Source organism: Hemitrygon akajei, chromosome 13, assembly GCF_048418815.1.
Source record: "Hemitrygon akajei chromosome 13, sHemAka1.3, whole genome shotgun sequence".
Taxonomy (NCBI): domain Eukaryota; kingdom Metazoa; phylum Chordata; class Chondrichthyes; order Myliobatiformes; family Dasyatidae; genus Hemitrygon; species Hemitrygon akajei.
The window spans coordinates 17,369,076-17,394,752 of record NC_133136.1 but is presented as its reverse complement, the minus strand read 5'-3'; the positions used below and the strand labels follow the sequence as shown (position 1 = coordinate 17,394,752).

The following is a 25,677-nucleotide window of genomic DNA, read 5'->3' as shown; positions in this document are numbered from 1 at the left end:
ATATATGTGCAGCTTCTGAAATAAGAAAATTGCATTAATCCAGATACTCAGTAATTCAATGGCTCAATTTAATTTCTGAGAATATATATAATATACAATCTGAAATCGTTACTGTACAGTCATTCATGAAACAGAAAAAAAACAAAGAATTAATGACAGAAAATGTTAGAACCCTGAAGACCCCCTGTGCCCTCCCATGCATTAGATGCAGCAAAGCATCAACCCTCCCTCCCCCACTTGATCCAACAAAAAGCATCAGCCCCGCCCCAACCAACCATGCAAGCAATAGCAAGCCCCCAGATCTAGACCATGATCAAGAGTCCATCAAAACCTACTGACCATCCCAACACTTTGACTTCTCAACAGGCAGAGTCAGTCTCTCCCCTCTCTCTCCCCTCTCTCTCCCCCTCTCTCCCCCTCTCTCCCCCTCTCTCCCCCTCTCTCCCCCTCTCTCCCCCCTCTCTCCCCCTCTCTCCCCCTCTCTCCCCCTCTCTCCCCCTCTCTCCCCCTCTCTCCCCCTCTCTCCCCCTCTCTCCCCCTCTCTCCCCCTCTCTCCCCCTCCCACACACTCACAAATGAGGGGGAGGGAGGGAGGGAGAGATCGCTCCAGCCACAGCAAGAGGGGAGGGCAACAGCTCTCTGTTTCGATGCTACGATCTTTATTCAACTTCCTTTGACTTGAGAGTCACCATCGAGAGAGAGATCGCTCAAGTACAGAGGCCTCTGACAGCTGTATCAATCTTTAACAGTGCTTGCAAAGGGCAAACTGTAAAGCATTTGGGGATGGAAATTGGTTTATTATTGCCGCACATACTATTGTACAATGAAAAACTTTATTTTGTATGCCATCCATACTGTTCATTTCATTATGTCAATATATATTGAGGTGGTGCAAGAGAAAAGCCATAACAGCATGCAGAATAAAATGTTATAGTTACATGGGAGGTGCAGTGCAGGCAGACAATAAAGAGCAAGGTCATGATAAGATTGACTATGAGGTCAAGAATCCATCTTATTGTACAAGGAGACCATTCGATCATTTTATAACAGAGGGATGGAAGCTGTCCTTGAGCTTGGTGGAATGTGCCTTCAGGCTTTTTTTTATCATCTGAATACGTACACAACGCTGGAAGAACTCAGCTGGTCAGGCAGCATCCGTGAGAAAAGTGTAGCCAACGTTTCAGGCTGAGACCCTTCATCAGGAATGGGGAAGAGAGGGCCGAAGCCCAGTAATAGAGATAGGGGAGGGGGTAGGGCCTAGAGGCACCAGGTGGAAAACCAATCAGAGGAAAGATAGAGGGGGAGGGGATAAGCATGAAAGAACTGTAGAGGTAAAGGAGCAGAAAGTTGAAAGGGGAGAGAGGCAGAGAGGGACCTGGGATAGGGGAAGGGGGAGGGGGAGGGAATTACCGGAAATTGGAGAATTCAATGTTCATACCACCAGGCTGCAGGCTACCCAGACGGTAGATGAGGTGTTGCTCCTCCAGCCTGAGTTTGGCCTCATCATGGCAGTAGAGGAGGCCATGTATGGACATATCTAGATGGGAATGAGAGGCAGAGTTGAAGTGGGTGGCAACCGGGTGGTCCTGTCTATTGTGACGGATGGAGCGTAGGTGCTCAACGAAGCGGTCCCCCAATCTGCGTCGGGTCTCGCCAATGTAGAGGAGGCCACACCGGGAGCACCGGATGCAATAGATGACTCCAGCAGACTCGCAGGTGAAGTGTTGCCTCACCTGGAAGGACTGTCTGGGGCCCGGAATGGTGGTAAGGGGGGAGGTGTGGGGACAGGTGTAGCATTTGCGCTTACAGGGATAAGTGCCAGGTGGGAGTTCTGTGGGGAGGGATGTGTGGACCAGGTAGTCGTGGAGGGAACGATCCCTGTGAAAAGCTGAGAGGGGTAGGAGGGAAAGATGTGCTTGGTGGTGGGATCCTGTTGAAGGTGGCGGAAGTTGCGGAGGATAATGTGTTAGATCCAGAGGCTAGTGGGGTGGTAGGTGAGGACAAGGGGAACCCTGTCTGTGTTGTGGTGACAAGAGGATGGGTTAAGGGCTGAAGTGCGGGAAGTGGAGGAGATGCGGGTGAGGGCATCTTTGATGACGCCAGAAGGGAAACCACAATCCTGAAAGAAAGAGGACATTTGAGAAATCCTGGAACGGAAAGCCTCATCCTGGGAGCAGATGCGGCAGAGACGGAGGAACTGGGAATAGGGAATGGCATTCTTGCATTGGGCAGGGTGGGAAGAGGTATAGTCAAGATAGTTATGGAAGTCAGTGGGTTTGTAGAAGATGTCAGTGGATACTCTGTCTTCAGAGATGGAGACCGAGAAATCAAGAAAGGGGAGAGAAGTGTCCGAGATGGACCAAGTGAATTTAAGGGCTGGGTGAAAGTTAGTAGCAAAGTTGATGAAATTGACGAGCTCAGCATGGGTGCAGGAAGCAGCATCAATGTAGCGGAGGAAAAGTTGGGGAGTGGTGCCAGTATAGATTTGGAGCACAGACTGTTCCACATAACCCACAAAGAGGCAGGCATAGCTGGGGCCCATGCGAGTGCCCATGGCTACCCCTTGATCTGGAGAAAGTGGGAAGAACCAAAGGAGAATTTATTGAGAGTTAGAACAAGCTCCACCAACCGGAGGAGTGTGGTGGTGCTGGGGAACTGGTGGGGTCTGTTATCCAAAAAGTAGCGGAGGGCTTTGAGGCCTTCTTGATGGGGGATGGAGGTGTACAAGGATTGAACATCCATGGTAAAAATGAAGCGGTCGGGGCCAGGGCCCCAGACAGTCCTTCCAGGTGAGGCAACACTTCACCTGCGAGTCTGCTGGAGTCGTCTATTGCATCCGGTGCTCCCGGTGCGGCCTCCTGTACATCGGCGAGACCCGACGCAGATTGGGGGACCGCTTCATCGAGCACCTACGCTCCGCCTGTCACAAAAGACAGGACCTCCCGGTTGCCACCCACTTCAACTCTGCCTCTCATTCCCATCTAGATATGTCCATACATGGCCTCCTCTGCTGCCATGATGAGGCCAAACTCAGGTTGGAGGAGCAACACCTCATCTACCGTCTGGGTAGCCTCCAGCCTGATGGTATGAACATTGAATTCTCCAATTTCCGTTAATTCCCTCCCCATTCCCCTTCCCCTATCCCAGGTCCCTCTCTGCCTCTCTCCCCTTTCAACTTTCTGCTTCTTTATCTCTACAGTTCTTTAATGTTTATCCCCTCCCCAATCTTTCCTCTGATTGGTTTTCCACCTGGTGCCTCTAGGACCTACCCCCTCCCCTATCTCTATTACTGGGCTTTGGCCCTCTCTTCCCCCCATTCCTGATGAAGGGTTTCGGCCTGAAACGTTGGCTACTCTTTTCTCACGGATGCTGCCTGACCTGCTGAGTTCTTCCAGCATTGTGTATGTATTCTTTGATCCACAGCATCTGCAGTTGTATTTTTGTTTTTTTAATCATCTACCCTGGGAGTGTGTGAAGAGATAAAGTCCAGGGTAGGTTGGGTCTTTGATTATGTTGATTATGTAGGCAGCGAAAAATGTAGAAAGAAATGCAAACTATGAAGCAGAGGCTAAACTGTGTTTGGGTAGTTTTTATTTTTTAAATTTTATTTAAAGATATAGCACAAAGATTTAGAGATTCAAGAACAGCTTTTCCCCTTTGCCATCTGATTTCTAAATGGACATTGAACCCATGAACACTACTCACTTTTTTATTTCTGTTATTTTCACACTACTTATTTAACTTAACTACTTAATAGACATGTATATACTTAATGTAACTCAGTTCTTTCTACATTTATCATGTATTGCATTATACTGTTGCCACAAAGTTAACACAGTTTGTGACATGTGCCAGTGATATTAAACCTGATTCTGAAGAATACACATAAAATGCTGGAGGAACTCAGCAGGCCAAACAGCATCTATATGCTTTTTTTTTCCATAAATGCAGCCTGGTCTGCTGAGTTCCTCCAGTGTTTTTTGTATGTTGCTCGGATTTCCAGCATCTGCAGATTTTTTCTTGTTTGTGATATAATTCTGAATAGGCCCTTCAAACCGCACTGCCCAGCAACCCCCAATTTAACCCTAGCCTAATCACAGGACAATTTAAAATAACCAGTTAACCTACTAACAGGTATGACTTTGGACTGTGTGAGGAAATTAGAGGTCCCTGTCAAAACCCATTCCTTCCAGAGGAAGGACATTTAGATTCCTTACAGATGATGTAGGAATTGAACTCACAATGCCCAAAGTTGCAATGACACTGTGCTAACTGCCACACTACCATGGTTAGAACTTTTCTTGGCATCATGTTTTGTGTTGAAAGAACCTAGTTGTTTCTAAACTTATTTGTCTGGGTTTTCTCGGAATGCACTAAACTTAGTTTGGCAGCTTCAGAATAGTTTCTGGGGGGTTAAAAATGCTAATGGTTTAGTTGAGAATCGAAAAGGGCCAAAATATGTCCATCTTGAAAAGCTGCCAGCTGAGTTGATGACCTGCATTTCAGCCTTTGGCTATTGGAGCCTTGAATAGGCAATATATATTGAACCTTTCAGTATTTTAAGTCATTGTTTTTATGTGAGCAGCGTTTAAAAGAATTTATTCATTTAGTGATGTAGCATGGAGTGGGCCCTTCCAACCCTTTGAGCCACGCCACCCAGCATCCCCCGACAACTCTGATTAACCCTAACCTAATCATGGGACAATTTACTATGACCAATTAACCTACACGGTACGTCTTTGGACTGCAGGAGGAAACTGGAGCACATGGGGAAAGCACACACATTCCATGCGGAGGACGTACAGAGACTCCTTACTGGAATTGAATTCCGAACTCCAGAATGCCCCAAACTGTAAGAGCGCTGTACTGACCGCTATGCTAAAGGCACCAAATAACTCAAAGTTGAGATGAATAATTTTTACCTGAGGGAAACTACTGATTAGAATGTCATTTAAGTGTTTTGTATTTAATAAAAACAATCTAATGACTTGCAAATGTGTGGCAAGACAATGTACTCTAGGGTGTATAGGTGGGACGAGTGAAGGGGCAAAAGGCAAATGGAGTTTAATGTAGCAAAGTGTGAGGTCGTGCACCAGTAGAATTCAAAAGGTAGACTGTTACCTAAATAGATGCTGCAAATGATTGGGGCGCAGAGGAATCTATGTATTCTTGAGGAAACTGACTATGCAGGTGCAAACACGAGAAGGTCTGAAGATGCTGGAAATCCAAATGGAGGTGTATTATTTCAAATTTACAGAATGCAGCCTCACCTGAAGTACTATGTAAAGTTTTGGTCAGCTTATTAGAATCTGAATATAGTTATATTGTTGATAATTTTAGTTATAGGATTGCATTCTACATAATTCTGAAAAATGTGATGGGCTTTGTGTGATCGCTCTTATTCTACTGAGCATAACAAAATAGGGCTATTGTATGGAAAATGAAAAATATTTTCAAGTATATAAACTTGGCTACGGTTGCCTTATTCCTGTGGTTTTAAAGAAAGCCTGTCAACAAAGGTTTAATGTTTCATTATTTTTTATTGCTACTGAAATTCTTTTGAAAAATGTATTTTGGAAGTAATATTAAAAAATGTTGAAGATATTCTTCTCTTTGACACTTTGAAGCCTCTCCTTTTGAAAAAAGTAATTGGTACAGGAACAGTCCTTTCAGCCAGTGATATGTGTGATGACTAGGATGCCAAGTTAAATTAACCCCACCTGCCTGTTTATGTGGCTGTCTGATTACCACTTGTTTGCTGTTATATTCCTTGTGGTACTTACCCTTGTAGCATATTCCAGGTACAGTCTTTGTGTAAAAGAAACGTCTTGAATCTGCTTTAATCTTGCCCTGCCCCTCTCTCCAGCTTTAATGCTATGCCTTCTAGTATTTGATATTTTCACTCGTGCTATTCTAGGAAAAAAGATTACTTATCTATCCAATCTTTGCTTCTCAATTATTTTGTTTTGTTCTCAGTCAACTCTCAGATGTCATATTTGCCTGGTCCTTTGATTTTTGCTCCTTTGAAGTGACCATTCCTGAAAGTGAAGCAATATGCCTGAAATTTTCCTTTTTTCAGAGAAAGAAACTGCAGTTTCATAAAGCTATTCAAAGTTCAAAGTAAACTTGAACGGTAGTGTTGTGGTTAGCACAATGTTTTACAGTACCAGCAATCTGGGTTCAATTCCCTGGAAGGGTTTTGTATGTTCTTCACGTGAGAACATGCATTTCCTCCCACAGCAGGGTAATTGGTCTTCGTAAATTGTCCCATGATTAGACTGTGATCAGATTGGGGGATTGCTGGGCCGTGTGGCTCAGTTTTAAAAAATAACAAAGTTTGTACAATATGTGTCACCATACACTACCAAACAAAGAAATACATTAGAATCAATGAACAACTTAGAATTAGTTTAATATGAGTGTCATATGTTGTGAAATAGATTTTTTTTTAAACTTAGTGAGGTGGTGTACGTAGGTTCATTGTCCATTCAGAAATCTGATAGTGAAGGGGAGGAGGCTGTCCTAAAACATTTAAGTGTGTCTTCAGGCAGTTGTACCCTCCTCCCTGATGGTAGCAATGAGAAATGAGCATGTCCTGGGTGATGGAGTCCTTAGTGATAGATGCTGTCTTTTTGAGTTAATCGCCTTTTGAAGGTGTCCTGGATGCTGGGGACGCTAGTGCCTATGATGACTGGCTGAGTTTTTAACTTTCTACAGCTTTTTCCAATCCTGTGCAGTAGCCCTTCCATACCAAACGATGATGCAATCAGTTAGAATGCTCACTATGATACCTGTAGAAATTTGCGAGTGTCTTTGGTGCCATACAAATTCTCCTCAAACCTCTAATGAAATATAGTTGCTGTCATGCCTTCCTTTATAATTGCATCAATATGTTGGGCCCAGGATGATCTTCAGAGACCCAGGAGCTTGAAACTGCTTTCCCTTTCCACTTTCGATCCCTTGATGAGCTTTTGTGTGTGTTCCCTCGACTTACCTTTCCTGAAGTACACAATCAATTCCTTGGTTTTATTCTACAGAAAGACTGACAAACAACTAATGAGAAAATTAAATAAATAGTATTGAGGACACGAGTTGTAGAGTCCTTGAAAGTGTGCCTATAGGTTGTGGAATCAGTTCAGTTTTGAGGTGAGTGAAGTTATCTGCTCTGGTTCAGGAACCTGATGGAGTAAGTATAATATCTGTTCATAAACTTGGTGGTGTGGGACGTAAAGGCTGCTGTGACTCCTTCCCGATGGCAGTAGCGAGAAGAAAGCATGATCAGGGAGGTGGGGGTCCTTGTGCTGTTTTCTTGTGGAAGCACTCCTTGTAGATGTGCTCAGTAGGCAGAGAAGAGCTTTACCTGTGATGGACTGGGCTGTTTCCACTACTTTCTGTAGGTTTTTCCATTCTTGGGCCTTGGTGTTGCCACACCAGGCTGTGATACAAGCAGTTAAGATACTTTCCATTGTGCATCTATAGAAAGTTGTCAATTCAGTTTGCATTCTGCTGCATATTACTGTTATAATATACAAAACATGGACACTCTTGCTTGCTGTCTGTTTCCAGCTCCTTGTTTTGAACTTAAGCTGGAATTTGACTTTTATTTCACTTCTTTTAACAAATCTAGAAACTCTTGTACAATACCCAGACTAAAAAGTTTGTTTTGGTTCATTTGTTTACCTACAATTTCTATCTAAAATTTTAAGGGAAATACGAACAAAGTGTTTCACTTTCTGTTTCACTTTTAGTTTCACTTTATATTCGTGCATTATTAAGATCAAGTTTTCATATGTTGGGTATACTACTAGAAAGAACATCAATATTTATTTAACTCGTAAACTTTGCAGAACCATTTTGTGTGATAACAAAAGTTAAGTTTTAATCCTGTCATTTCAGCTTGATTTCAAAACATGGCCTGCAACAAAAATAAACTGCATCACTGATTTATTTTTGTTAAAATATACATCATATTAAGGATACTTGGTTTAAAATACTTTTAGTATGCAATCACCTTGAATGTTGATCTCTTTGCATACAGCTTTGTCATGATTCTGACTTTTCTACCAGGTCTGGTAGAAATATGCAAGTAGACAGTGTATTTTTCCTCTTTTGCATGCTGTATTTTTAATAATTTTTTACTTGGGTATAGTGTGGAACAAGCCTTTCCAGCCTGGCAAGCCACACCACTCAGCAACCAACTATTTCCACTAGCCTAATCACAAGACAATTTACAAAGACCAATTAATCTACAAGCTGGTACCTCTTTGGATTGGGCAAGGAAACCGGAGCATCAGGAGGAAATTTGCGCGGTCACAGGGAAAACGTGCAAGCACCTTACCGATGGTGTTGTTTTACTAATTTATTGAGTGAAATTTGTAAGATTTTGCGGAGACAGCAGCAGTGATATTTTTCAGTGCCTTGAGATGGTCCAGGTCTTAGAAGTATATTGGGGAACATTAACAGTGCCTGTTAAACTATGAGTTTTGTGCCAGCTCTGAAGTCTTCATTTTCAAATTCCCTTATCCTTTTCAATCAAAGACTGGCATGCTGAAGTTGGTGGACAACATTGATGCCCACCTTTGCCAAGAGGTATTTCCTGAGCAGTGAAAAATGGTCTGTGTTTTCCAAGGTGTTGCCTGAGCCTTAGTTTTTGGAAGACATTGTGGTGTAGCAGAGCAGATTAGTAGAACATCTTAGTCTTGTAGACGTTGATTGTAAGTCTCAGCCTCCCGTATATATGCTTCAGTAAAAGCATCAGTGATGGCCTGGAGTTCACCTCCTAGCATGTGCAAACAAGGGTCATCTGCATTCTGCAGTGTGGAGATGCTGTGGAGGAGAGGCCAAGGGTGCTCAATGTTTGGCTCTATGCTAATTGCCTGAGTCAATCAGCAATGTGGGCAACATGGCAGCTGTGACTATTGGAAGGATACTGTGTGTTCTTTGTATCTTTTTGGCAAGATGGCTGGATTGTGGCTTTAGAACAGGCACAGTGTATTTCGGTATCAAACTGGCGACTTGGATCTGTCGAGGATGAGAAGTCATGACAAATGCAGTACAACACCGGCATCTGTCTGGCAATGTGGAAAATTGCCCAGGTATGTCCTGTACACAAGAAACAGGATGTCCAATCCAGCCAGTTGCTGCCCTATCAGACTACTCTCAATTATCAGTGAAGTAATGGAAACGGTCATCAACAGTGCTATCACACAGCACCTACTCGGCAATAACCTGCTTACAGATGCCCAGTTTGGGCTTCGTCAAGGCCACTCAGCTCCTGATCTCATCACCTCCTTGGTTCAAACCTGGACCAAAGAGCTAAATACCAGAGGTGAGGTAAGAGTGATGGCCCTCAACATCAAGGCAGTATTTGACCAAGTATGGGACCTAGCTAAAATTAAGTTAATGGGAATTAGGGGAAAACCCTCTGCTGATTGGAATCGTTCCTGACACAAAGGAAGATGGTTGGAGGTCAGTCATCTCATCCTCAGGATATAACTGCAGGAGTTCCTCAGGGAAGTGTCTTAAGCCCAACCATCTTCAGGTGCTTCATCAATTACCTTCCTTCCATCATAAAGTCCAAAGCGGGGATATTCACAGATGACTGCACAGTGTTCTACACCATCCTCAGATAGTGAAGCAGTACATACCCAAATGCAGCAGGACAGTACCTCTTCCACAAGCATCCAATCCTTCCACCATCGACGAGCAGTTGCAGCAGTGTGTACTATCTACAAGATGCACTGCAACAACACAAAGTTCCTAAGGCAGCACCTTCCAGACCCACAACCACTACTAGGACGAGAACAGCAGATACCTGGGAACACCATCACCTTGAAATCCCCCTCCAAGTCACTCGCCATCCTGACTTTCTTTGATCATTGTTTCTTCATTGTCACTGGGTCAAAATCATGGAATTCCCTCCCTAACAGCGCTGTGGATGTACCTACATACCTACATCTCAGGGACTCAGCGGCTGAAGAAGGCAGCTCATCACCACCTTCTCAAGGGCAGCTCGGGATAGGTAATAAATGCTGGCTTAGTTGGTGACACCCAGATCCTGTAAATTAATATTTTTAAAAAAATATACTTTAACTGTCTTCACACAACCACAAAGACCATGGAACCCACTCAAAGAAAAACAATAAAACACTGAACAACAAAGTCACCGAAAGAGTCTGGGTGTATTCAGTTCGGTTCAATCTAACGCTGTGTTGTTCATTAACTGCAGACCGCAGAGCCAGTCTGACCCGATCAAAATCGCACAATTATGTGCTATTGGCAATAAACTTTATCATAACAATCCCATTACAGTACAGACATAAGCATTAAATCTTGCATTTGACACAGTATACAGTCGGCCCTTCTTATCCGCGAATTCTGCGTGCGCAAATTCAACGAATCGCAAAAACCCGGAAGTGTTCTTCCAGCACTTGTTGTTCGAGCATGTACAGACTTTTTTTTCTTGTCATTATTCCCTAAACAATGCAGTATAACAACTATTTTACATAGCATTCACATTGTATTAGGTATTAGGTGATTTAAAGTATACGGGAGGATGTGTGTGGGTTAACGTCGATTGGGATCGAAAAAAATTGGCAGTTCTCTTACTAAGTAAGTTGGAACAGGTACATCTGGTATTATTTAGCATCAGTTAGTCAAACGTAGTATATAGTATATATTTTACCTTTCTATGCATATAAAACACTTAAGAACATAGGAACATCATAAAGGACTCCTCCCATCCTGCGCACGGACTGTTTGATCTGCTTCCGTCTGGTAGGCGCTTCAGATCCCTCCAGACTAAGACTAATAGGCACTGGAGAAGATTTTTCCCTACTGCGGTCACTTTGCTGAACAGTTAACTGTCAGCTAACTATTACTTGGATTGCACTACCTGTATGTATAATTTATATTTTCATTTATATCTATCATTATTATTGTTATGAGCAGAGAGACAACATCTGCCGGAAGTAAATTCCTTGTATGTGCATAGGTACTTGGCGATTAAAGTCTGATTCTGATTCTGATTCTGATTCAGCGCCAGGCTCGAGAAGTTCCTGAGTTCGATCCAGTTACAGACCATTTCCGAGCGCGCTCTCCACCGTGCCGGGTTGATGCGGAGGATCAATAACCCAAAACCCAATAATTAAACCACTGCGTTGTGTAGTAATAATTGTAGCTTTCATTGGGGCAGGGCCTTTTTCACTTTATCCTTTAAAATTGTTCCGATCATTGACCGATGTAGCCTAACGCTTTTCCAGTGACCGATGGCGTTTCACCTCTTTCCAATTGCTTTATTAATTCCACTTTATTTTCAATCGTGATCATGATTATTTTCGTGAACAGAAACACAGCGGATTCAGAGTTCTGCTGCCGGGTCCTAATGTCCAGCGCACTGAGACAGGTTAAGTAAGGTCTGGGGTTCCGCTGGGTCCTAAGATCCACCGCATTGAGACAGGTTGAATAAGCGACTTGAGCATCCGCGAATTTTGGTATCCGCGAGGGGTCCCGGAACCAATCCCTCATGGATAAGGAGGGCCGGCTGTATAGCATAATGTGTTTACTTTGCCAAACTATCGTTTCTCATGAGCATTACCTTTTTTTTCAGATTCTAAATGGCCTCTAGGAAATCAGGATCAGATTTTCAGAACTCTGGTAAGTTTTTAATTACATTGTCTTTAACAGGGCCTAGTTTTATCCCCCCAGCATTTAAGTAAACTATAGCTAACTGAATAAATGTTAATAATTTCTTCAACAATATACTTTGATAAATAGTTCCACAATTTAATGATTCCTCTCTCTATTTTTAATTTTTTTTCTTGAATTCCTCTTTTTTTCAGTGCAACTTTTGTTTCCATTTAGTTATAGTCATAGAAAAGTACAGCACAGAAACAGGCCCTTTAACCCATCTAGTCCTTACTGAACCACTTAAACTGCCTAGACCCTTTGACCTGGACTGTCGCCCCCTACCCAAACTTCTCTTAAATGTTGAAATTGAGCTCACATGCACCACTTGTGCTGGCAGTTCATTCCACACTCTCCTCACCCTCTGAGTGACGAAGTTTCCCCTCATGTTCCCCTCAAATTTTTCACCTTTCACCCTTAACCCATGATCTCTAATAGTAGTTCCACCCAACCTTCGTGAAAAAAGTCTGCTTCCATTTACCTTATTAATACCCCTCAAAACTTTGTATGTCTCTATCAAGTCTCCCCTCAATCTTCCACATTCCAATGAGTAAAGTCCTAACCTCTTCAATCTTTGCATATACTGTAACTCTGATCCTCAAGTCCCAGCAACAACCTTGTAAATTTCCTCTGTACTCTTTTCAATCTTGTTTCCACCTTTCCTGTAGGTAGGTGGCGTATAATGTGATATATGTCATTTACAGCATTGGAATAATCAAATTTGAAAAGGATAAGCAAATGTATGTAGTCACATATCACTTTGTAGTAGAAGAGAAATCTACTCTTCCTATCCCTGAAATATTTCCTCTTTTAAATATTGATTCAGCTCGCTTTAAGAGGCTACATGTTAATTAGCATCCCCCATCTTATTTTGCTGAGCACTCCAAGCCATAACTACATATTGTTTGAAGGTTTTTTATCTTTGTGAATCTCATCTTAAACCTCCAGCGTTTGGTTATGGGCCCTTGAGCCAATGATTCCATATTCATTTCTAACTGCTTTTGTTAACATGGCCTGAGACTTTGAAGATTTGTGCACATCTCTGCACTTTTGAAACTGGGCAATTTTTATTGGGGAAAAAAGTCTTGCTGTGGTAACTTTTGCCCCATGGGCTTTAATTTTCCTGACATGTAGTACTTTGCCAAATGCCTTGTGAAAATTCAACTCTACATTTTGTGTACCTTTTACCTCATTTAAAAACATTTATTCCTTACCAAATATATGCTGGCTCTTCTGAATTAGTTGAAACTTGAACAAATGGCTGCAAGTTTTCTCCCTAATTGTTGCCTAATCTTTGCTCTTTACCTGATGTCCTGCAGTCTATCAAGTTTGATGACCAACTTAGGGAAATATTTCAATTGGAGAGTTTCTATTTGAATTAAGGAGCCCTTGAAAGTGATCCGCAGCACCCATAAACATTCTCAATCAATCATCTTCAAGGGCCCTCACAGAAATGCAGAATACAAAGCAGAAAGTTTTTTTGACTAGCTGATATTAGCTTTATTTCTTCAAGCATCTTAGTTGAATTTAAAGACTAAAAGTACATTTATTATCAAATATGTTTTTAATGTGTACATCCCTGTGATCAGATTTAGCTTTGAGAGCCAACATGTACAAACTACTGATGCATACACTTTGCTGCTTTTACTTACGAATTGTCTTTAATGTGCTGGTGAAAATTATTTTGCTTACATTACATGAGTGGTACATTACTGTACAACAGTCTTTGGCACATATACAGTACATATCTAGAGAGCCCAAGACTTTCACAAATACTGTGGTAATATTATGTATTTCACTGTGCTGCTGCAGAAAAATAGAAGTTTCATCACCTCGGTGAGTGATAAAACGGTTTCTGATATGGTTCTCTATGGTGAAATGAAAGTTGGAAGGGGGCAGACAGAGAGGAATCATGGTTGGGAAAAGGGGAAGGGAGAGGGGAGGGAGCAAAAAGACAAGAGAGATTCTGTAATGATCAATAAACCAATTGTTTGGAATCAAATGACCTTGCCTGGTGTCTCAGAGCCAAGTGGGTTTGAACCCTCGCCACCCTCTGCTTTTGGCACTCCTTCTCTGCCACCCGTTCTGTATCTCTCTTGTGGCACTCCATCCTCACCATTCCCAGCATCCTTTGCTCTCACCAGATTTACAAACTGTATATATTTAAGACTTTTGCACAGTACTGTATGTTTCAAAGTTACTTCATTAAATATACTATAATAAACTTTGGTTCTTTTATCTCTCTCAACAGTTGCTGGTTTTAATCCATCAGAGTGAAAGAGAGTAAAGATCATGGCCATTTTTGCAATCATCTTTTTAAAACAAAGGAAGATATTTTCTTAAGTAACTCTACTGGTTAAAGTTAGCTTTGTTCCTGAAGTTCAGTTTTACAATAGCAGTCTAAATTTAGCATTTTCAATGGTTGCAGATGTCCTTCTGTCACAACTCCAGGTTCCTCCTATATCCTGCTAAATGAATAGAACTGTCTGTGTCTTTATTATACTTGTATTATGAAATAAAATAGCTTCTGTTAGCAGCATGGTGACATGAGACATGTTTATTTATAAATAAAATTAAATTCCTTAGGGCAATTCAACAAATTAGAGCAAAGGCCCAGATTGTGTCATAACTAGCTAGCAAGTGAATAGAAAACTGATGGCTAACCACTTGTGTAGGTTTCTGCTCTTGCAGTGTGCTGTGTGGAGCTATGAAGATATGCTGGAGGTCAGCAGATCCAATTTCTCCCTCTGAACCAAGGAGCACCGTAATGGTCTGAGCTGAAGGATCACATACACTCCAAATCTGAAAGCAAATTAAAAAACTGCAGATGAGATAGAAACAGGAAACAATTTTGTGGAGAGGGAAAAATAGGAGTACTGCTTTAGGCCCTTTCAGCAAAATAGTCATTTCATATCTGGTGCATGTAGCATACCCCCATTCACTGACCATTTAAAAAGCAAGTAGTTTGTTGTTCCACTTGAATAATTTACCTCAGTTAATTAGTCGGCCAGTGGTGAAGTGACATCAGTACCAGACTTCAAGGCAAGTGGTCCCGGGTTCAAATCCAGCCAGCTCCTTTCATACTGTCCATCCGTACTGGATTAAGCATCAAGCTAAAAGCTCTGCCTCAAAAAAAAAAGTTAAAGAAATGGCAAAGTTGCCACCCGATACACCTCAAGGTGCAGCAAGGAAAAATAATAAATTATATTTTTACTTATTTTTCAGCTGTTTCTGAATGCCTCTGATTTTCATAAACATTTAGATTAGTTTATTGTCATACACACCAGTGAAATTCTGCATTCCTGTGAAGCTCAGAAACAGTGTGACAAATCGGAAAAATGGCAGAATAATGGAAAGATTACAGTTCAGTCAAAAGTAGTGCAACAAAAAAGTACTACAGTAACATGTACAGTATAACTTAAAACTAAATGTATCACCACCATGTGGGAGGGGTTAGTGAGTGTGAAATTGATAATTGGCTGAGAGAATCTCAGTGAAGTAAATGAACCTTATGATCGCCTAAATTGTCAAAACACCATCAGAGCTGTACGTACAAAATGATGGAGAAACTCGGCCAGTCAGGCAGTATCTGGATCAGGACCGATGAAGGGTCCCGGCCCGACACGTGGCCTGTTTATTCCTTGCCGTAAGTGCTACCTGACCTGAGTTTCTCCAGCATTTTATGTATGTTGTCCTGGATTTCCAGCATCTGCAGAATCTCTTAATTTACAATGGGGGGGGGGGATGATGTGTTTTTACAGACCATCACTAGTTATTGCTTATGGCCCACTCTGCCTCATGGACTGAGCGCAGCAGTGAGACCTTGAGGACTTTGAGACTTGCTCACTTCCTGACGCTTCATTCAGCTGCAGGGCTAGAACAGGTAGTAATTGCGAGGTGCTTGCTGGGTACAGTGCAATCTGTGTTTCTGTTGAATATGAAGGAACCTGAGACAACTTCTAAGTGCTATATCCCAGATTAGAGACGAATGGCAATACAGACAACCCCACTTTGCAATTAAGCGTTATGAAACTTTGCTCTTGGAGATCACTACCTGAAAGTTTGACGTGCAGAATGAAATTCACTCTTGTGGATTTAATGTGGAGTGGAGAGGGGAAGTAAATAGATGAACACCAATATTGTTTTTTCAACTCTCCCTCTTGATGCATTGCAGAAGCTGCAGCTTTATATTATAGAAAACCATGACATAAGCTGATCTCTAAGAAAGCCTCCTCCATATTGTGGGAGTCTGCTGTACAATGTTGTGAATTGAAACTGTCATTTTAACTACTACCCTCTACCAATGTACAAGGTTAAAGGGACAAAAAGGAAACTAATGGAATTCTTAAGCATTTGAGTAGTTTAATACCAGTGTATATGCTGGTGGGAATAGAATACAATTAAATTAGAGATGTGTGACAAAGTGTTTATGGAATTGAGGTGAATTTAAAGATGTTCTTCCATTTCAAAAACTTAAATTTATGATCTCGCGTTAGTGATAAGAAAAACAAATATTCTGGTCAACTTTGAGAAAGAATAAATATTATCAGTTTGAAAGCTTTATTAGCATATGATTTTTTTAAACAGGTGCAGGTGTTAGTTATTTGGATGATGTCACTTTTAAGATTGGTGATAAATTCAAGATTCCAACCAAAGTGGGATTTCCTATTGGATTTTGTATATCAGACTACTCTACACGACTTGGAGAGTTCTGTGTAAGTGTAACAAATCTTAAATTGTTTTATATATCTAATTTTCTGACCTGAATACAATACAAATATTTATATTGTAATGAAGGCATTCTTTAGAAATGGCTTTATTGCTTTTCAGAATAGTATTGATTTGTTTGTTTTGTGCAGCTTTCTATTTTAAAAGATCCAGCACTAATACTGCTTATTGAGTGTGGAAATGGTAGTTTTCTTTCATTGTCTATTTTTGTACAGTTGACTAAATGTCAACTTTTTCCTGTTCTCAAGCTTTAATGTCTTGGGTTTCACTGTAGCTAAACAGGTCTTGCAGCATAGTTCAACAGAGTAGCATAAAATTTATATGTGTAAGTCTGTCTTAACTGTATTAGATTTCTGAACGGACAATGAATGCATGTGCACTACCTCACTAATTTTTCTCCCCCTTTCTGCACTACCTATCTAATTTAATATGTATTTTATTATATTGCACTGTACTACTGCCACCACAAAACATCAAATTTCTTAACATGTGCCAATGATATTAAACTTGATTCTGATTCTATCTGCACTGTTCAGGATTTTATTTGTTCTTATTGTCACAGTTTACCTTTAAAATTATTAAAATCTGTTATTCCTCATCATTAGCTATTTCACTATATGCAGTATTTAGTACTTTAAAAATTAATCTATGAAGTCTGTCTTTTTACACAATCTGTTTAATATTTCTAGTGTTCACAGCTACTACTGCAGATTTAATCCTTCCCTGTTTAACTCTGTATTTAATTCATTTACATCAAACAAAACTATTTATATCACAAATCTTTGGGTATCTGGGACAACTTACTAAACAGTTACCTTAACATAATTTCTTATTTGTTGTGATGTTTATTCAGTGATCATTTTCTGATCCTTTCGCATGGCCTGAAATGCCTCCCATGTAAAGTGAGATTAAATACAGGAAGTCGAATTCTTCAATGTTTTTGACAGATTAGATAATAATTTGCATGTGGGAACTAGATATCTATTTGAAAATTTTAAATTAGCAAGGCACTTGGCAAGTAGCAAAGTGATAGGGTTAACCTGTCACAGCTATAATGGTCAATATTTTACTTACTGTGCTTGTTGAAAACTGTTCTGATTTTTGCTTTGTTTTAAAGACACTTGAAACAAAATGATCCTAGTAGAGGTGTTTTTTTTTTTGGCCCATGAAGCTTCGCTACACCAGAGCAAAGGTGATGAAGTCTGTTGTCCAAATGAAATAACTTAAAGTAATACCAAACATCAAAATAAATACAAGAAATCTGTCACGAATGAGTGTACTTGAAATAATGAACTTGTGCATTTTCAAAAGCAGTGAAGAAAAATGTAAAGGTCAGGCAGCATCTGCAGAAGGAAAACCTGAGCTGATGTTTCAGGTTGAATATGATAACTTGTTTTGATGGATGGAGCAGAGGTCAAGCCAAACATTTTAATTCTGATTCCTATTCCCATTCTGACATGTCAGTCCATGGCAGCCTCTTGTGCCAAGGTGAGGAAACTCTCGGAGTGGAAGGACAACAACTTGCATTCTATGGCATGAATATCGATTTCTCCTTCTGGTTTTTAAAAAAAAACTTCCTCCTCCTTCCCTCTTCTATTTCCCATTCTGGCCCTTTACCTCTTCTCACCAGCCTATCACCTCCCCCTGGCTTCCTTTCTTCTTCCCTTTCTCCTGTGGTCCTCTCCTTTTACCTTTCCTATCCACTTGGCTTCACCTATCATTTTCTAGCTATCCCCCTCCCCACCATTTTATTTTGGCATCTTCGCACTTCCTTTCCACTCATGAAGAAGGGTCTTCCGATCCCAGAGGTTGGTTCAGCAGGCATAGACCAGATCAGTGAGCCCTGATCTGAAGGTCCGTATGGGCAGTAGGCATGAGGATTGGGACCTCCTAGAGGTCTGTACAAGTCCAGCAGTCAAGGCCTGAAAGCCAAACCCATGATCAGCAAGTCCTGAGATCAAAGACTAAAGGTCAAACCTGTGATTAGCGAGTCGATACCCAGAGATCAGTGAAGTTGAGAGGGTAAAACTGAAGGTTGAAGTCCAGAGGTAGGAGCCCGACCATCAAGTCTTATCAGTCTGGTCCATGGACTGGCAGTTGCCAGCCCAATATCTGAGTCTGGTACCAAGGACTGGAGATCCAGAGGTGGCCTGTTTGTTTGGAGGGGTGAGTGGAAGGGTGGGAAAGAAGCTTCTTTTGCCACTGTTGTCATGTTTTATTCTGTTGTTATTGCTGCGGCTTGTATGTTACTACTGAACATTCTGGGCATGCTCTGTTGCTGCCAGAATATGTAGCAACACTTGCAAGCTGCCCCCAGCATGTCCTTGAGTGTGTCGATTGTTAATACAAGTGGCGCATTTCACTGTATGTTTCAATGTACATGTGATAAATAAATCTGAATGTGGTATACCGGAAAGATAAAATTGTTGAGATTCTTATCAAAGAAGATACTATTTAACTTCATTTCTGTTTGCATGCTGGTAAGTATGGGCAAATTTGTTACCAGAACTGGAGGTTTGGAAGCTAGTTTTAAATCTATATGTATTGAGGAAGTGAGTTTAGATAAATTCATCCTGAAAGTTGAAAATGTCTCATGACAGAAACCCCCAGAAGTATTTATTTTCTGACATAATGAATACAGGTCTGAATGTGTTATTTTTGAATGCACACTGTATATGGAATACAGTAAATGATCTTGTAGTGGAGTTAGAGATTGGCAGGTATGACATTATGGACATCACTGAGAAGTGACAGAAAGAAGATCATAGTTGGGAGCCTGTATTGAAAGGACAGGAAGGTAGGCAGAGGGTTGGGGTGGTTCTGTTGGTAAAATTAAGTCATACCCTTTGAAAGAGGTAGCATAGGATTCTAAAATATACCATAGCTTGTGGGTAGAATTAAGAAACTGCTGGGGTAATAAGATATTGAGGGGAGTTATACATAGGACCCAAACAATAGCCAGGGTGTGAGATATAAATTTCAATGGGAAATAGAAAAGGCATGTAATGAGAGCAATGTTACAATAGTCATGGGGGATTTAAATATGCATGTGGATTGGGAAAATCAGACTTTTTTTTAGAGCAGTTTGTGGTTGAGCCCACTCAGGGAAAGGCAGTTCTGGATTTGGTGTTGTGTTATGAAGTGAATTTGATTAAGGAGCTTTAAGGTAAAGGAACCCTTGGGAGGCAGTGATCATAATATAACAGAATTCACCCTGCACTTTGAGAGGGAGAAGATAAAGTCAGATGTGTCAGTATTACACTGAAGTAAAGGGAATAACAGAGGCATGAGAGAGGAGCAAGTCAAAGTTGATTAGAAGGGGATACTAGCAGTGGTGATAGCAGACAGCAGTGGGTGGAGTTTCTGGGAAATATTCAGAAGGCACAGAACAGATACATCCCAAAGTTGAAGAAATATACTAAAGGCAGGATGAGTCCATCGTGGGTGACAAGACAGCATAAAAGCAAAAGAGAGGACATATAGTAAAAATTAGTAGGAAGTTAGAGGATTGGGAAGCTTTTTAAAACAATAGATGCAACGTAAAAAAAAAAACCATCAGAAAGGAAAATATAAAATATTAGGGTAAGCTGGCCAAAAATATCAGAGAATACCAGAAGTTTTTTTTTCAGGTATATAGAGTAAAAGAGAGTAAGAGTGGATATTGGACCACTGGAAAATTCTGAATTCCTCCAGTATTTCATGTGTGTTGCTCTGGATTTCCGGCACCTATAGAACTTCTTGTTTATGTCCTGAATTTGTTGTTTTGCAGCAGTAGTATGGTGCAAATTACACTATATATTACAAAATAAGTAGTGCAAAAAAAATGAAGTGTTCGTGGGCTATTCAGAAACCTATGGCAGATAGGAAGAAGCTATTTCTGAATCATTGAGTGTGGGTCTTCAGCTTCCTGTACCACCTCCCTGATGGTGGTAATGAGAAGAGGGCATATCCTGGGTGTTGAGGGTTCCAGGAGATGGATGGCCTCTTCTTAAGGCATCGCCTGTTGAAGATGTCTGCGATAATAGGGAGGGTTGTGTCTGTGATGGAACTACAACCCTTTGCAGCCTCTTGCAATCCTGTACAATGCCTGAACGATAAAGAATAAAGCATGAAACTAACAATTTTTGTTATAATTTTTAAAAATCATTTACGCCACTAACTCTCCAACAGATTCACAACATCTACTTTGTAAAGCTTGTACATTTATCCTGGTTGATATTCTGATTTGACTATAAATTGTAGGTCAAAAATTGTAGGTTCCCTCAGTTTGGCTAGCCAGGAAGATGTGGTGTTTTCAGTTCCTCTCCCTTTAATTCTCTACCCCATTTCCACTTCCTTTTGTCCTATTCATCTCTCCTCTGTTCTGTTTCAGCTTTATTCTGACCTTACTTGTCTCAGTTCCAGTTCTTATGGAGGGTCTTTGCTAAAAATGATCACCTCCCCCCCCCACCCATTGCTGCTTGACCTGCTGAGTATTTCTGTCATATTTGTCCATGTTGGGGGTATAGGCCAGCTCAGTCAGACTGCTTTACAGTGAGTTTAAAGCTGGAAAATGAATGCAATTAAACCATAAACAGAGTACTAGTCAATGAGGCTATCATAAGGGGAACTCCATGTCTTGAGAAAAAACTTTTCTAAAATTCACAGTGGTTCATTTACTTTTCCTGTATAATTATTTTATTTTACCTGGGTAATTTTCTTGGCTGGTTTAGCAAAAGGATTGTCAGCCGTGTTTTAAAGTTATTTACTGTTTTTAATAGTGCTGTTTTCTTTCTTATTTTTGTAGTACGATTTCTCTTTAGAGAAGCGAACAATAAAATGGGCTGAAGAGATAAAACGGATTAAAGCTGCACAAAAGGCAGCAAGTTTAAACAGGGAAGCTCCTTCCATGACTGCTGAAACTGAGGTATTCGCGGGGAGAAAAAGTGAAATCCAATCCACTGATGGATCACACTCTTCAACAGTTCCACTGCCTTTTAATCCTTTATTTGCCGGCTTAACGCACAGCAAAATTTTAACTCCATTGCCAGCTAACAGCAATATGGTGAAGCAAAAAGATCCAAGTCCCCCCTACATAACTAAATTCAATATTGCAGACTTTGAAAGTGAAGAGGATCCTTTTGATAAACTAGAATTGAAAACACTCAATGATAAAGAAGAACTCAAAAATATTCTCGCTGTTCAAGCAAGTTCACGGCCAATGATCATTCCACAATTGAATAATGGCCTGGACGTGCAGATTGTGGGACACACAGATGCACTACCAAGCCCAGAAGTGCAGGCCTCATCTGAGGAAGCGGTCTCAGATTTCAAATCTCTTCATAAGCCAAATGGCCTCATCAATTTGCCACAGTTAGAGAGCTGTGAAAAAGTGCCCTTTACTGCCAAAGTATCTCTCCCACATGCTTCATCTGTCAGCAATATCAAATCTCTGTCCTTTCCTAAATTGGATTCTGATGAAAGTGAGCAGAAGACTGCTAAGCTTGCTGGCACTTTCCACAGCACAAGCCTACCCAATGGCACTTTGTTTAGTTCAGTAAAGAACTGTGAACAGTACAAAGGTAATGGTTTGAATGGACATGACCTCCCTGTTGTATCCACGCGTTCCTCGTCAAGTTTTGACCTCGGGATTGATAACAAAGCGGCGTCGTCTTCCAAGTGTGAGGTTCCACTGGTTATTTCAACAACTGGAACAGAGCAGTCCTCTCAACATGTAGCAAAAGTGGTAAGAAACTGTGTTCAAGTTAGCTTTTAACTCTGATTGTTGGTTCCTCAAACAAATTCTCATTTGTTCAAATCTTAAGAATAGTGACAAAAATATTTTGTTTCCTGTTGTACAGTTCACTGCAATGAAGTTGATTGAATCAGTTAATTTTTGAATCTAACTTAGTTCTTTCAGAACATTAACACCCTATAGTCCAATTGCTGTTCCTGGCTTTTGCCTGCCTGAAGAAGATGCTATTTATACATTTAGCATTGCACCAGAAAATGGATATTTGTACCACACTTTCCTCTTTGCATGACCCTCCACAGGTTTATTTTAATTTGGTAGTGTACATGAAACAACCACTGTCAGTGATTGGTTTGTTTCAGTGTTGCATGTTGAATCACATCAGTGCAGTCAGTTATATTTTCCACCCAGTTGATTTGTGTTAACGTTATGGATGGATTTCATTTTATTTAGGGATACAGCACGGAACAGGCCCTTCCGGCCCAACAAGCCCCACCACTCAGCAGCCCACCTATTTAACCTAGCCTAATCACAGGACAATTTACAATGACCAATTAACCCAACAGCAGCTATGTCTTTTGAATGTAGGAAAAAACTAGAACATCTGAAGAAACTTGCACGTTCATGGGGAGGACTTCCAAACTCATTACAGACGGCATTGGAATTGAACTCCGAGCTCTGATGCCCTGAGCTGTAATAGCGTTGCTTCAATCGCTACATTACCATAGGGCCTATTCATTCTTGAGGTGTAGCATCACTGCAAAACTTCTATTAACCATTCCCAATTGCCCCTGAGAAAATGGATGCAGACCACCACCTTGTGGTGAGGGTCCTCCCATAGTTCCTTTTGGGTAAGGAGTTCCAAAGTTTTCACCAAGCCACAACGAAGCACTGGAAATGTGTCACCCTCTGTTGTTTTGTATGGCCATACAATCTTGATTAAAGTAATACTACAGAACTGTCAGCTAAAAGCTGGGCACACATGAGGCACTGTGGCAGCGAAAGAAATGAACACTGCTACTGTTGGCACCAATGTGGACAGGTGTAACCTTCACTTTCTCATTACAGTGAACGCTAGTGCAATGACGAATGCTAAGGGTCAAGCTAGGAGCAGCACTGGCATACCTACAAATAAGCTGCAGCTGTCTTCTGACAAGAGGGCTTGCTAGTACCATTGGAGACTGAGTTGGCTGAATGTCACAGCAGGCAGTGAGCACATCAACACAACAGATAAATGTATTTGTCTTCCACCTCAATAATTCAAATGCCCATGATTACATTAGTAGAAGTAACACATCACACAGTTCTTCAGGTGACAGAATCCCCTTTTCATACTGAAAGCACTCTCCGTCGTGTTGTGTGGCTCGATTATCATGCTTAAATGAGTAAACTTGAACTATCAGCTGAAAACCATGCTCTCGGGAGGCACTGTGGCAGGAGAAGATAAGAACATGGCCAACATTGGCAACCATGTGGCTTATCATTCAGTCAACTGATAACACTCAACACTGGGTCAATGAGGCGAACAGAAGGGAATGCAAAGAGCAGTCCTTGACAGACCTGATGTCTGATGTCAACCCGATGAAGATGCAGCTAGTGTTATTACAGAACCAGCAACCCAGGTTCATTTCTGTTGCTCTCTGTAAGGAGTTTACATGTTCTCTACTTCTGTCCCACAGTCCAAAGACATGCGGATTAGTAAGTTATTTGGTCACATGAGTGCAATTCGACAGCATGGGCTCATTGGGCTGGAAGGGCCTGTTACCGTGCTGTATCTCTAAATGAACTAAACTTTTAAAAAGCTTGGGTTTCAGATCAAAGCTCAATAGTTTTTCCCGCATCTAGTTGTGAATGATCATAGATACTTATGGGAGGAGTGAGCACCAGGACTATACCCATTCTTAATGAAGTCAGGGTCCATGCGAATGATAAAGAGGACTAAAGTTTACACAACTATCGTTAGCCAGAAGTGTGAGAAGCCATCTTGCCTTCCTCCTGAAACCTAACCATCGTAGAAGCCAATTGGATTCATACAATGCAATATGGGGGGGAAGGGGGGTTGGAAAAGACATAGATATTATTGGGGCATGGCTGATAAGTAATAAGTAACATTTGCTCCAAAAAGTACAAAGCCATAATTATTATCTACAATAAGCCAAATGATTATCTGAACACTTTTGACATTCAGCACCAGTATTACCTATATAACAAAATGAAAAATACCATAGTCATTGTCCTTGGTTAGCAGGAGGCCAATAAAAAGAAAGGAGGTGTTAGCAGAGCAACCATTTATATGAGTGGGGCAGTATTAGAGTGGTCCGCCTTTGGCTCAAAAGGCTTAGGTGAGAATAGGCACAGGCAGAGGCTCTAAGTCAGCTTTTGGAAAAGTTTTTTTTAATGTTATTACCTAGCAACTGCACTGAGAATGGGTCTGCGAGTAGTGGTATTTTCTTCGTGTGAGATGTGGGAACTTCAGACTCCCTGATAACTACATCTGCATGAAGTGCATTGAGCTGCTGCTCTTCCGAGACCATGTTAAGGAAATGGAGCTGCAGCTGGATGACCTTTGGCTGATATGGAAAACTGAGGAGATGATAGCTAGGAGCTACAGGGAGGTAGTCACCCCTAAGTTGCAGGAGGCATGTAGCTGCATGACTGTCAGCAGTTGGAAAAGGAATGGGCAACCAGTGCAGAGTACCCTGGTAGCAGTTCCCCACAATGATAAGTATATTGCTTTAGATAATGTTTGGTGACAACTACCAGGGGGAAGCCACAGCAACTGGGTCTTTGGCACTGAGTGTGGCTCTGTGGCATAGAAGGGAAAGGGAGAAGAGTAGTGGAGTAATGATAGGGGATTCTGTATTTAGAAGAGCAAAAAGCAAGTTTTGTACATGTGAATGAGACACCCCGATGGGTATGTTGCCTCCAAGGTGCCAGGGTCAGGGATGTCTCAGATCAGGTCCACAGTATACTAAAGGGGGAGGGAAGCGAACAACCATAAGTCATGATACCAACGACATAGATTAATAAAAGGGAGGAGGTCCTGAAGAAAAAGTATAGACAGAAAGCTGAAAAGCATGAAATCCAGGGTAGTAATCTCTGGTTTGCTGACTGTGCCACATGTCAGTGAGGATAAGATTAGGATGATTTGGCAGATGAATGATTGGCTGCAGAATTGGTGCAGGGGGCAGGGTTTCAGATTTCTGGATCACTGGGATCTATTCTGGGGAAGTTATGACCTGTACAAAAAGGATAGGTTACACCTGAACCCGAGGGGGACCAGTATCCTTGTGGGCAGGTTTGCTAGAGCCGTTGGGAAGGGCTTAAACTAATTTGGCTGGGGGCTAAGGATTGGGCAGTTGGTATACAACTAGATTTAGTGAGGAAGGACAGGCAGATGATATGGCAAAATCGCAGTTAGTGGGATGAGTTAAAGTGTAACGGGGGCTAATATCAAAAAGTGTGATGAATACAGTACTGAAGGTATTATATTTGAATGCATGCAGTATACGGAATAAGGTAGATGGTTTTGT

The 25,677-nt window shown here is 41.3% G+C and overlaps 1 protein-coding gene across 4 annotated transcripts in view; it reads left to right on the top strand.

The window, feature by feature from the left end:
* ubap1 (ubiquitin associated protein 1) overlaps positions 1–25,677 on the top strand; it is a 57,236-nt gene that overhangs the window by 8,802 nt on the left and 22,757 nt on the right. For all 4 annotated transcript variants that reach the window (XM_073064206.1, XM_073064205.1, XM_073064203.1 and 1 more), the window contains exons 2-4: positions 11,609–11,655; positions 16,273–16,400; positions 21,200–22,138. In XM_073064206.1, the coding sequence (XP_072920307.1) occupies positions 11,616–11,655; positions 16,273–16,400; positions 21,200–22,138 (1,107 nt within the window). In that variant the 5' untranslated portion in view covers positions 11,609–11,615. The remainder of the gene's footprint in view (positions 1–11,608; positions 11,656–16,272; positions 16,401–21,199; positions 22,139–25,677) is intronic.